This window comes from Pristiophorus japonicus, chromosome 1, assembly GCF_044704955.1.
Source record: "Pristiophorus japonicus isolate sPriJap1 chromosome 1, sPriJap1.hap1, whole genome shotgun sequence".
Classification (NCBI taxonomy): domain Eukaryota; kingdom Metazoa; phylum Chordata; class Chondrichthyes; family Pristiophoridae; genus Pristiophorus; species Pristiophorus japonicus.
The window spans coordinates 397,443,163-397,456,951 of NC_091977.1; the positions used below are offsets into that span (position 1 = coordinate 397,443,163).

Sequence of the window (13,789 nt, forward strand, 5' to 3'; positions counted from 1 at the left end):
AGACAGGAAGCAGAGAGTCGGGATAAACGGGTCCTTTTCAGAATGGCAGGCAGTGACTAGTGGGGCTCAGTGCTGGGACCCCAGCTATTTACAATATACATTAATGATTTAGATGAAGGAATTGAGTGTAATATCTCCAAGTTTGCAGATGCCACTAAGGTGGGTGGCAGTGTGAGCTGTGAGGAGGACACTAAGAGGCTGCAGGGTGACTTGAACAGGTTAGGTGAGCAGGCAAACGCATGGCAGGTGTAGTATAATGCATATAAAATGTGAGGTTATCCACTTTGGTGGCAAAAACACAAAGGCAGAAAATTATCTGAATGGCGGCAGACTAAGAAAAGGGGAGGAGCGACAAGACCTGGGTGTCATGGTACATCAGTCATTGAAAGTTTACATGCAGGTACAGCAGGCAGTGAAGGCGGCAAATGGTATGTTGGCCTTCATAGCTGGGGGATTTGAGTATAGGAGCAGGAGGTCTTACTGCAGTTGTACAGGGCCTTAGTGAGGCCTCACCTGGAATATTGTGTTCAGTTTTGGTCTCCTAATCTGAGAAGGACGTTCTTGCTATTGAGGGAGTGCAGCGAAGGTTCACCAGACTGATTCCCGGGATGGCAGGACTGACATATGAGGAGAGACTGGATCGACTTAGAAACATAGAAAATAGGTGCAGTAGGCCATTCGGCCCTTCTAGCCTGCACCGCCATTCAATGAGTTCATGGCTGAACATGCAACTTCAGTACCCCATTCCTGCTTTCTCACCATACCCCTTGATTCCCCTAGTAGTAAGGACTTCATCTAACTCCTTTTTGAATATATTTAGTGAATTGGCCCCAACAACTTTCTGTGGTAGAGAATTCCACAGGTTCACCACTCTCTGGGTGAAGAAATTCCTCCTCATCTCAGTCCTAAATGGCTTCCCCCTTATCCTCAGACTGTGTCCCCTGGTTCTGGACTTCCCCAACATTGGGAACATTCTTCCTGCATCTAACCTGTCTAACCCCGTCAGAATTTTAAACGTTTCTATGAGGTCCCCTCTCATTCTTCTGAAATCCAGTGAATACAAGCCCAGTTGATCCAGTCTTTCTTGATAGGTCAGTCCCGCCATCCCGGGAATCAGTCTGGTGAACCTTCGCTGCACTCCCTCAATAGCAAGAATGTCCTTCTTCAGGTTAGGAGACCAAAACTGTACACAATACTCCAGGTGTGGCCTCACCAAGGCCCTGTACAATTGTAGCAACAGCTCCCTGCCCCTGTACTCAAATCCCCTCGCTATGAAGGCCAACATGCCATTTGCTTTCTTAACAGCCTGCTGTACCTGCATGCCAACCTTCAATGACTGATGTACCATGACACCCAGGTCTCTTTGCACCTCCCCTTTTCCTAATCTGTCACCATTCAGATAATAGTCTGTCTCTCTGTTTTTACCACCAAAGTGGATAACCTCACATTTATCCACATTATACTTCATCTGCCATGCATTTGCCCACTCACCTAACCCATCCAAGTCGCTCTGCAGCCTCATAGCATCCTCCTCGCAGCTCACACTGCCACCCAACTTAGTGTCATCCGCAAATTTGGAGATACTACATTTAATCCCCTCGTCTAAATCATTAATGTACAGTGTAAACAGCTGGGGCCCCAGCACAGAACCTTGCGGTACCCCACTAGTCACTGCCTGCCATTCTGAAAAGTCCCCATTTACTCCTACTCTTTGCTTCCTGTCTGACAACCAATTCTCAATCCATGTCAGCACACTACCCCCAATCCCATGTGCTTTAACTTTGCACATTAATCTCTTGTGTGGGACCTTGTCGAAAGCCTTCTGAAAGTCCAAATATACCACATCAACTGGTTCTCCCTTGTCCACTCTACTGGAAACATTCTCAAAAAATTCCAGAAGATTTGTCAAGCATGATTTCCCTTTCACAAATCCATGCTGACTTGGACCTATCATATTACCTCTTTCCAAATGCACTGCTATGACATCCTTAATAATTGATTCCATCATTTTACCCACTACCGATGTCAGGCTGACCGGTCTATAATTCCCTGTTTTCTCCCTCCCTCCTTTTTTAAAAAGTGGGGTTACATTGGCTACCCTCCACTCCATAGGAACTGATCCAGAGTCAATGGAATGTTGGAAAATGACTGTCAATGCATCCACTATTTCCAAGGCCACCTCCTTAAGTACTCTGGGATGCAGTCCATCAGGCCCTGGGGATTTATCGGCCTTCAATCCCATCAATTTCCCCAACACAATTTCCCGACTAATAAGGATTTCCCTCAGTTCCTCCTCCTTACTAGACCCTCCAACCCCTTTTATATCCGGAAGGTTGTTTGTGTCCTCCTCAGTGAATACCGAACCAAAGTACTTGTTCAATTGGTCCGCCATTTCTTTGTTCCCCGTTATGACTTCCCCTGATTCTGACTGCAGGGGACCTACGTTTGTCTTTACTAACCTTTTTCTCTTTACATATCTATAGAAACTTTTGCAATCCGTCTTAATGTTCCCTGCAAGCTTCTTCTCGTACTCCATTTTCCCTGCCCTAATCAAACCCTTTGTCCTCCTCTGCTGAGTTCTAAATTTCTCCCAGTCCCCGGGTTCGCTGCTATTTCTGGCCAATTTGTATGCCACTTCCTTGGCTTTAATGCTATCCCTGATTTCCCTTGATAGCCACGGTTGAGCCACCTTCCCTTTTTTATTTTTACGCCAGACAGGAATGTACAATTGTTGTAGTTCATCCATGCGGTCTCTAAATGTCTGCCATTGCCCATCCACAGTCAACCCCTTCAGTATCATTCGCCAATCTATCCTAGCCAATTCACGCCTCATACCTTCAAAGTTACCCTTCTTTAAGTTCTGGACCATGGTCTCTGAATTAACTGTTTCATTCTCCATCCTAATGCAGAATTCCACCATATTATGGTCACTCTTCCCCAAGGGGCCTCGCACAACGAGATTGCTAATTAATCCTCTCTCATTACACAACACCCAGTCTAAGATGGCCTCCCCCCTAGTTGGTTCCTCGACATATTGGTCTAAAAAGCCATCCCTTATGCACTCCAGGAAATCCTCCTCCACCGTATTGCTTCCAGTTTGGTTAACCCAATCTATGTGCATATTAAAGTCACCCATTATAACTGCTGCACCTTTATTGCACGCACCCCTAATTTCATGTTTGATGCCCTCCCCAACCTGTATTCACTGGAGTTTAGAAGAATGAGAGGGGTTCTCATAGAAGCATATAAAATTCTGATGGGACTGGACAGGTTAGATGCAGGAAGAATGTTCCCGATGTTGGGGAAGTTTAGAACCAGGGGACATAGTCTAAGGATAAGGGGTAAGCCATTTAGGACTGAGATGAGGAGAAACTTCTTCACTCAGAGAGTTGTTAACCTGTGGAATGCACTACCAGAGAGAGTTGTTGATGCCAGTTCATTGGATATATTCGAGAGAGAGTTAGATATGGCCCTTACGGCTAAAGGGATCAACGAGTATGGAGAGAAAGCAGGAAAGGGGTACTGAGGTGAACGATCAGCCATGATCTTATTGAATGGTGTTGCAAGCTCGAAGGGCTGAATGGCCTACTCCTGCACCTATTTTCTGTGTTTCTATGTTTCCCCTCCCCGAACCCCAAAGCGCTCTCACTCCCCCAGTCTCTCTCACCTCCAGGCTCCCTCTCCCCCCTGCCCTCCGCCCCTCCCCAGGCCATCTCCCTTCCCCCCTTCCCCGATCCCCACCGCCTCTCCATCTCCCCCCGCCACAAGCTCTCTATCTCCCCCCCACCAGCAAAGCGCACTCGATTTCCCACCCAAAGCGCTCTATCTCCCCCACCACAAGTCTCTCTATCTCCCCCCACAACACTCTCTGTATCTCCCCCCCGCCCCACTTTCTATCTCCTTCCCTACCCCCCCACCCCAAGCTCTCTCTATCTCCTTCCCCACCCCAAGCTCTCTCTATCTCCTTCCTCTCCCAAGCTATCTCCTTCACCCCCTCCACCCCAAGCTCTCTCTATCTCCTTCCTCTCCTAAGCTCTCTCTATCTCCTTCCTCCCTCAAGCTCTCTATCTCCCCCGCCCCCACAAGCTCTCCCTATCTCCCCCCCCCACAAGCTCTCTCTATCTCCCACCCCCGACAAGCTCTCCCTATCTCCCCCCCCGCACAAGCTCTCTCTATCTCCCCCCCCCACAAGCTCTCCCTATCGCCCCACCCCACAAGCTCTCTCTATCTCCCCCCACTCCCAAGCTCTTGCTATCTCCCCCCACCCGCAAGCTCTCCCTATCTCCCCCCACCCCCAAGCTCTCTCTATCTCCCCCACCCCCAAAGCTCTCTCTATCTCCCCACCCCCAAAGCTCTCTCTATCTCCCCACCCCCGCCAAAGCTCTCTCTATCTCCCCCCCCCCCACAAGCTCTCTCTATCTCCCCCCCACAAGCTCTCTCTATTTCCCCCCCCCCCGCTGCAAGCTCTCTCTATCCCGCCCCTCCCGCAAGCTCTCTCTATCTCCCCCGCCCCGCAAGCTCTCTCTGTCTCCCATCCCCCGGCCACGCCAAGCTCTCTCTATCTCCCTCCCCAAGCTCGATCGCACCCCCAAGTTCTCTTTAACTCGCCCATACCCTCGCAAGCTGTCTGATTAAACCCCCAAGGTGTCTCTGTCTCTACCCCCCTCCCCCGCCCCACACAAGGTCTCTATCTCACCCCCGCCCGCCACAAGCTCTCTACCACCCCCCCCATCCCCGACAACTCTCTCACATCCACCACGCCCCCCACACTGTCTCTATCTCCGCCCCCCCGAGTTCTCTCTATCTCACCCCCACGCCACTTTCTCTATCTCACCTCCCCCCCACTCCATCTCACCCCGCCCCCCACACACACTTTCTGTCTATCTCCCCGCCTCCCGCAGCTCTCTCTACCTCCCCAAGCTCTCTCTACCTCCCCCGCAAGCTCTCTCTATCTCCCCCCCCACAAGCTCTCTATCCCCCCCCCCACAAACTCTCTCTATCTCCCCCCAAGCTTTCTCTATCTCGCCCCCACAAGGTTTCTCTATCTCGCCCCACGCCCACAAGCTCTCTCTATCTCCACCCCCCCCCCCCCCCAAGCTCTCTCTGTCTCTCCCACCCCACCTCAAGCTCTCTCTTTCTCTATCTCTATCTCCCCCGCCCTCGCAAGCTTTCTATATCTCCCTCCCAAAGCTCTATCTCCCCCCCCAAGCTCTCTCTACCCACCACCACCACCCCCCACAAGCTCTCTCGACCCACTCTCCTCCACCCACCTATGCCTCAACGCGAGGAGTATTCGTAATAAGGTGGACAAATTAATTGGGATTACGGAGACATAGCTCCAGGGTGACCAAGGCTGGGAACTCAACATCCAGGGGTATTCAACATTCAGGAAGGATAGACAGAAAGGAAAAGGATGTGGGGTAGCGATGCTGGTTAAAGAGGAAATTATCGCAATAGTAAGGAAGGACATTAGCTTGGATGATGTGGAATCGGTATGGGTGGAGCTGCGGAATACCAAAGGGCAGAAAACGCAAGTGGGAGTTATGTACAGACCACCAAATAGTAGTAGTGAGGTTGGGGACAGCATCAAACAGGAAATTAGGGATGCGTGCAATAAAGGTACAGCAGTTATCATGGGCGACTTTAATCTACATATAGATTGGGCTAACCAAACTGGTAGCAATACAGTGGAGGAGGATTTCCTGGAGTGTAGTAGTGATAGTTTTCTAGACCAATACGTCGAGGAACCAACTAGAGGGCTGGCCATCCTAGACTGGGTGATGTGTAATGAGAAAGGACTAATTAGCAATCTTGTTGTGCGAGGCCCCTTGGGGAAGAGTGACCATAATATGGTAGAATTCTTTATTAAGATGGAGAGTGACACAGTTAATTCGGAAACTCGGGTCCTGAACTTAAGGAAAGGTAACTTCGATGGTATGAGTTAGCTAGAATAGACTGGCAAATGATTCTTAAAAGGTTGGCAGTGGATAGGCAATGGCAAACATTTAAAGATCACATGGATGAACTTCAACAATTGTACATCCCTGTCTGGAGTAAAAATAAAATGGGGAAGGTGGCTCAACCGTGGCTAACAAGCGAAATTAGGGATAGTGTTAAATCCAAGGATGAAGCATAGAAATTGGCCAGAAAAAGCAGCAAACCTGAGGACTGGGAGAAATTTAGAATTCAGCAGAGGAGGACAAAGGGTGTAATTAGGAGGGTGAAAATAGAGTATGAGAGGAAGCTTGCTGGCACCATAAAAACTGACTGCAAAAGCTTCTATAGATATGTGAAGAGAAAAAGATTAGTGAAGACAAATGCAGGTCCCTTGCAATCAGAATCAGGCGAATTTATAATGGGGAACAAAGAAATGGCAGACCAATTGAACAAATACTTTGGTTCTGTCTTCACGAAGGAAGACACAAATAACCTTCCGGAAATACTAGGGGACCGAGTGTCTAGCGAAAAGGAGGAACTGAAGGAAATCCTTATTAGTCAGGAAATTGTGTTAGGGAAATTGATGGGATTGAAGGCCGATAAATCCCCAGGGCCTGATAGTCTGCATCCCAGAGTACTTAAGGAAGTGGCCCTAGAAATAGTGGATGCATTGGTGATCATTTTCCAACAGTCTATCGACTCTGGCTCAGTTCCTATGGACTGTTGGGTAGCTAATGTAACACCACTTTTTAAAAAAAGGGAGTGAAAACGGGTAATTATAGACCGGTTAGCCTGACATCAGTAGTGGGGAAAATGTTGGAATCAATTATTAATGATGAAATAGCAGCGCATTTGGAAAGCAGTGACAGGATCGATCCAAGTCAGCATAGATTTATGAAGGGGAAATCATGCTTGACAAATCTTTTGGAATTTTTTGAGGATGCAACTAGTAGAGTGGACAAGGGAGAACCAGTGGATGTGGTGTATTTGGACTTTCAAAAGGCTTTTGACAAGGTCCCACTCGAGAGATTAGTGTGCAAAATTAAAGCACGTGGTATTGAGGGTAATGTATTGATGTGGATAGAGAACAGGTTGGCAGACAGGAAGCAGAGAATAGGGATAAACGGGTCCTTCTCAGAATGGCAGGCAGTGACTAGTGGGGTGCCGCAGGGCTCAGTGCTGGGGCCCCAGCTATTTACAATATATATTAACGATTTGGATGAAGGAATTGAGTGTAATATTTCCAAGTTTGCAGATGACACTAAGCTGGGTGGCGGTGTGAGGAGGATGCTAAGAGCCTGCAGGGTGACTTGGACAGGTTAGGTGAATGGGCAAATGCATGGCAGATGCAGTATAATGTGGATAAATATGAGGTTATCCACTTTGGTGGCAAAAACATGAAGGCAGAATATTATCTGAATGGCAGATTAGGAAAAGGGGAGGTGCAACGAGACCTGGGTGTCCTGTTACATCAGTCATTGAAAGTTGGCATGCAGGTACAGCAGGCGGTGAAGGCGGCAAATGGTATGTTGGCCTTCATAGCCAATTTGAATATAGGAGCAGGAGGTCTTACTGCAGTTGCCTTGGTGAGGCCTCACCTGGAATAGTGTGTTCAGTTTTGGTCTCCTAATCTGAGGAAGGACGTTCTTGCTATTGAGGTAGTGCAGCGAAGGTTCACCAGACTGATTGCTGGGATGGCAGGACTGACATATGAGGAGAGACTGGATCAACTGAGCCTGTATTCACTGGCGTTTAGAAGAATGAGAGGGGATCTCGTAGAAACATATAAAATTCTGACGGGACTGGACAGGTTAGATGCAGGAAGAATGTTCCCGATGTTGGGGAAGTCCAGAACCAGGGGTCACAGTCTAAGGACTTACCCTTAATGGCAAGCCATTTAGGACCAAGATGAAGAGAAACTTCTTCACTTAAGAGAGCCTGTGGAATTCTCTACTGCAGAGTGTTGTTGATGCCAGTTCATTGGATATATTCAAGAGGGAGTTAGATATGGCCCTGACGGCTAAAGGGATCAAGGGGTATGAAGAGAAAGCAGCAAAGGAGTACTGAGGTGAATGATCAGCCATGATCTTATTGAATGGTGGTGCAGGTTCAATTTGCAAAGGACACGTTTATTTGTACTGTAAAAATGGCCGGCCCTTGTCTCTGATTGGTCCCCTTGGAAGATAAGTCACACCCTGAACTTTCTCTGGAATGTGTAACTGGACCTGCCCAGCCCAAGTTCTCACTGACTTCACAAATTGTAACTCGATCCACTTTGACTTCTCGAAGCCACAGAGGATAGATCTCCCCAGAAGCCACAAAGTGCCAGCTGAAGTCCCTTACCCCAGCGCCAGTGCATCCCTCCCCCCCCAGCCAAAGTCCCTTGCTCCCCAGCGCAAGTACTGCCTCCCCCAGCTGAAGTCCCTTACATCAGTGCAAGTGCTGCCTCCCCCAGCCAGAGTCCCTTGCCCCCAACGCAAGGGGTACTGAGGTGCATGATCAGCCATGACCTAATTGAATTGTGGTGCAGTCTCAAAGGGCCTAACGACCTACTCCTGCAGCTATCTTCTTTGTTTCTATGTTTCTATCCCCCCCCCCACCCGCTCCCCAGTCCCTCTCCCCCTCTTCCAACTGTAGCAGCTCAGCAGCTTGCGGCTCATCGCTCTCTCCCTCCTCCTCGCTTCTCTGCCTGTGTCTCTCTCTCTCTCTAACATTAGACAGATACTTTGCCATTTTGTTTTAGTTTAGATCAACAAACTGGTAGCATTAGAGAATGAATTCTACTTCCATTTGTAAGTCTTCATTTAGAAACTGGCTTCCTTAGTTTTTGGCAATGATAGGTGACAAATAATTGCTAGGGTCGGTGACAAAAACGCTTGGTACGCAAGATAAAGAGTAATACAATGATGGTGTCTATTCATCGCATCAAAACAAAAGCCCTTTTGAACGTCCTAAGTTTTCATCTCTACTATTCAGGTATCACACTGCCTGAATAAGTTCCTTCTAACTTTCCTTCCACCAGTTTTAACCCAAGTTACTTTTAAGTACTTCGGATTAATCTTAGTTATGGCATTTAATATCGGACACTTCTTTAAAAAAAATCCCTTCACTCGCATCTCCTTTCAAGAGCCCCAGTTTCTCTTTAACCTTGACACCAAATATCCTAAACATAGAAACATAGGGCCCAAGTTTCCACATGATTTGCGCCTGATTTTTAGGAGCAACTGGTGGAGAACGGACTATCTTAGAAATCGCAATTCTCCACATTTTTTTTTCTGCAGTTCTAGTCAGGTAGAACAGTTCTACTTTAGAACAGAATTTTTTCTTTAAAATGGGGCGTGTCCAGCCACTGACACCTGATTTCAAAGTTTCCACAGTGAAAACATACTCCAAACTAACTTAGAATGGAGCAAGTGAAGATTTTTGTAGAACTGAAAAAACCTGTTCTACACATTAAAAAATCAGGCGCAGGTTACAAATTAGGCATCCAGAACGAGGGGGAAGGGAAGTCATTAATTTCTACAATCAATCCTTATTTATACTTCTACAAATATTATACAAATAAATCCAACCTGAATAAACATTTATAAGCAAAGAAAAGATTAAATAAACCATCTTCCTACCTGTGTGAAAGTGCTTCAGGCACAGAGAATGCTGCAGTCAGCCTTAGGCGCCTGTTCTTCCCGTGGGGGGGGAGGGGAGGAGGCGCCCGTTCTTTCCCGCGGGGGGGGGGGGGGGGGGGGGGGAAGGATGCGCCCGTTCTTCCCGCGGGGGGGGAGGAGGCGCCCGTTCTTCCCGCGGGGGGGGGGAGGAGGCGCCTGTTCTTCCCGCGGGGGGGGGGGGGAAAGGAGGAAAGCGCCCGTTCTTCACGCGGGGGGGGGGGGGGGGGAGGGGGCGCCCGTTCTTCCCGCGGGGGGGGGGGGGGGGGGGGGGGGTGGGGGCGCCCGTTCTTCATGCGGGGGGGGGAAGCGCCCATTCTTCCTGTGGGGGGGGGGGAGAGGGGCGCCCCTGTTTCTCCGCGCGGGGGGGGGGGGGGGGGGGGGTGGGGGAGGAGGCGCCCGTTCTTCCCACGTGGAGGGGAAGGAGGCACCTGTTCTTCCCGCGCGGGGGGGGGGGAGGAGACAGTGAGAAGGCTGCAAGTGCTGATGGCAATGTGCTTTTATTAAAAAAATTTCAAAAATTAAACAGCGACAAAGAACTACAAAAATGGCCGAGTGCCAATGTTTCCTTCACACTGCGCGTGCGCGAACGCTCCAACACGCACGCGCAGCGTTGCCGGCAGGAAAAAAACTAATTTAATTAGTACCCGCCCCCTCCCACTTACAAAATCAGCGCGAGTGTAGACTCCGCCCCCCTGGGCGCCGTGCCAAACAGACAAGGAGCTGCAGAACGCTCCAGAATTGCGAGTTTTTTTCCGGCGCCGTTTTAGGCGCGAAGAATGGGCGCCCAGCTCGGAGGGGCACCGTTTTTTATCGTGTGGAAACTTGGGCCCATGAAACAAAGAAAATAGGTGCAGGAGTAGGCCATTCGGTTCTTCGAGCCTGCACAGCCATTCAATGAGATCATAGCTGATCATTCCTTCAGTACTCCTTTCCTGCTTTCTCTCCATACCCCTTGATCCCCTTAACCATAAGGGCCATATCTAACTCCCTCTTGAATATATCCAACGAACTGGCATCAACAACTCTCTGCGGTAGGGAATTCCACAGGTTAACAACTCTCTGAGTGAAGAAGTTTCTCCTCATCTCAGTCCTAAATGGCCTACCCCTTATCCTAAGAATATGTCCCCTGGTTCTGGACTTCCCCAACATCGGGAACATACTTCCCGCATCTAACCTGTCCAGTCCCATCAGAATCTTATGTTTCTATGAGATCCCCTCTCATCCTTTTAAACTCCACTGAATAAAGGCCCAGTTGATCCAGTCCCTCATCATGACAGTCCAGCCATCCCTGGAATCAGTCTGGTGAACCTTCGCTGCACTCCCTCAATAGCAAGAACGTCCTTCCTCAGACTAGGAGACCAAAACTGAACACAATATTCCAGGTGAGACCTCACCAAGGCCCTGTACAACTGCATCAAGACCTCCCTACTCCTATATTCAAATCCCCTAGCTATGAAGGCCAACATACCATTTGCCTTCTTTACTGCCTGCTGTACCTGCATGCCCACTTTCAGTGACTGATGAACCATGACACCCAGGTCTCGTTGCACCTCCCCTTTTCCTAATCTGCCGCCATTCAGATAATATTCTGCCTTCGTGTTTTTGTCCCCAAAATGGATAACTTCACATTTATCCACATTGACTGCATCTGCCATGCATTTGCCCACTCACCTAACCTGTCCAAGTCACCCTGCAGCCTCTTAGTGTCCTCCTCACAGCTCACACTGCCACCCAGTTTAGTGTCATCTGCAAACTTGGAGATAATACACACTATTCCTTCATCCAAATCGTTAATATATATTGTAAAGAGCTGGGGTCCCAGCACTGAGCCCTACGGCACTCCACTAGTCACTGCCTACCATTCTGAAAAGGACCCGTTTATCCCGACTCTCTGCTTCCTGTCTGCCAACCAGTTCTCTATCCACATCAGTACATAACCCCCAATACCATGCGCTTTGATTTTGCACACCAATCTCTTGTGTGGGACCTTGTCAAAAGCCTTTTGAAAGTCCAAATACACCATATCCACTGGTTCTCCCTTGTCCACTCTACTAGTTACATCCTCAAAAAATTCCAGAAGATTCGTCAAGCATGATTTCCCTTTCATAAATCCACGCTGACTTGGTCCGTTCCTGTCACTGCTTTCCAAATGTGCTGTTATTTCATCCTTAATGATTGATTCCAACATTTTCCCCACTACTGACGTCAGGCTAACCGGTCTATAATTACCAGTTTTCTCTCTCCCTCCTTTTTTAAAAAGTGGTGTTACATTAGCTACCCTCCAGTCCATAGGAACTGATCCAGAGTCGATAGATTGTTGGAAAATGATCACCAATGCATCCACTATTTCTAGGGCCACTTCCTTAAGTACTCTGGGATGCAGACTATCAGGCCCCGGGGATTTATCGGCCTTTAATCCCATCAATTTCCCTAACTCAATTTCCCGCCTAATAAGGATATCCTTCAGTTCCTCCTTCTCACTAGACCCACTGCTTCTGTGGGTCCTTTGTCAAAACTGGAAGAGGCAATGCTTCTCATACAAATGTAGCTGTCTCTTCAGATTATCTGGATTTAAGATTGGGACAGGGTGTGAAGTCCCTCAATCTTCAGTGTCCATCTGCATCATTGAGGAATCTACTGGCGTATACAGAATAGCTAAAGACAGCATCAAGAAATAGCTCCAGCCAATACTGTTCAGCGGTCTGGGGACTTATTATGGATGAATGAGTTAATGTCAAACAATACTGAGCTAACTCTTCACGCCTTGGATGTGGAAGCATGCCTCCTGCCACCCGGATGGAAACTTTCTTAACTTTGGCAAGGGCAGATAAAGTGGCGCCTGAGGTTCCGCTGTGCTGAGCTTATTGTGGAACCTATTGGTGATGCAATTCCAACACATGTAAATGAGGACTCCTAAATACTCTTTCTTTCTTTTTATCTTTTCCTGCAAAATCTGGGACATCCTCTTAAACCTATCCTGGCAAGTGCAAACTGGAAAGAAAACTATGCTGATGGATCACAAAGAGGTGCCATGCTTCCAAGAGAAGCATCTATTACACTGGTCATGACCATTATTTAGGCAATTTCCCTTTTCTATGGTCTCCTAGAAATAGGCATTATCTCTAAAATGGAGAAAGGAAGCAGTTAACCTGTTCAGAATTCTTATCAATGATGCTTGGGAACAAAATTATAGGAGCTATGCAAGACCTTGTGTTAAGCACTTGTTTTTTGCATGCCATGAATTACATCAATAACACATGGCAAATCACAACTTACAAATCTATGCATGTTCTAGCACTCCATGGCATATAACATAGGTTCCAATGTACTGCATTACCTGTTAAAGTTGCGGATTAACTTATCAAAGACATGACAGATCATAAAAAACAAAAACTTACAAAGCTTGGTCTACGAAGGAAGTTTGTGGATAGGCTTGCATTGGTATATTGGCCAGCCCATTGGGAGAGTTGACCAAGGACATGGGTTGTACTCCTATGACTCCTGGGCCATCTATACAGTAAAGTAAAATCAATGTTTCAATACAGTATTTGGGATTAAACAAAATATAACACATGGATTCTATAGAACGCCAAGTATTAGTTAAAATAAATTAGTCACATAGTTTTAAAAAAAAACTATATCAGCTAAGCTACTCTTTGAACAGTGTAGATGAGCAGAGAGACCTTGTTGTCTATAAACACAAATCCTTAAAAGTGACAGGGCAAAGGTTAAAAACATATGTGTTACTTGGGTTTATTAACAGAGGCATACAATATAAAAGCAAAGAGTTCATGCTAGAACTTTATAAATCAATGGCTCGGCCTCAGTTGGGAATATTGTGGACAATTTTGGGCACCACACATCAGGAAAGATGTTAAGGCCTTAGAAAGGGTAAAGAGGAGGTTTACCAGAATGTTAACATAGATGAGGAACTTTAGTTATAGGAGAGGTTGGAAAATTTAGGACGGTTCTCCAATAAAGAAAAGGCTGGAGAAACTGGGCTCTTGAAGGGTGATGGAACAGTGAAAGTTAAGACCAAATAGAGATTAGCAAGTTGATGAGAGGTTTTGATAGAGTAGATAGAGAAAACTATTGCCTCTGGCAAGTGGGTCAACAACCAGAGATCACAGACTTAAGATCATTGACAAAAGATCTAGACGGGAGACATGGAGAAGTTTTTTCATTCAGAG

At 47.5% G+C, this 13,789-nt stretch overlaps 1 protein-coding gene across 4 annotated transcripts in view; it reads right to left on the reverse strand.

Moving 5' to 3' along the window:
• The window catches only part of LOC139274688 (centrosome and spindle pole-associated protein 1), a 355,670-nt gene that overhangs the window by 126,582 nt on the left and 215,299 nt on the right, over positions 1–13,789 (reverse strand). For all 4 annotated transcript variants that reach the window (XM_070891381.1, XM_070891368.1, XM_070891373.1 and 1 more), the window contains one exon: positions 12,998–13,109. In XM_070891381.1, coding sequence (XP_070747482.1) covers positions 12,998–13,109 — 112 coding nt within the window. The remainder of the gene's footprint in view (positions 1–12,997; positions 13,110–13,789) is intronic.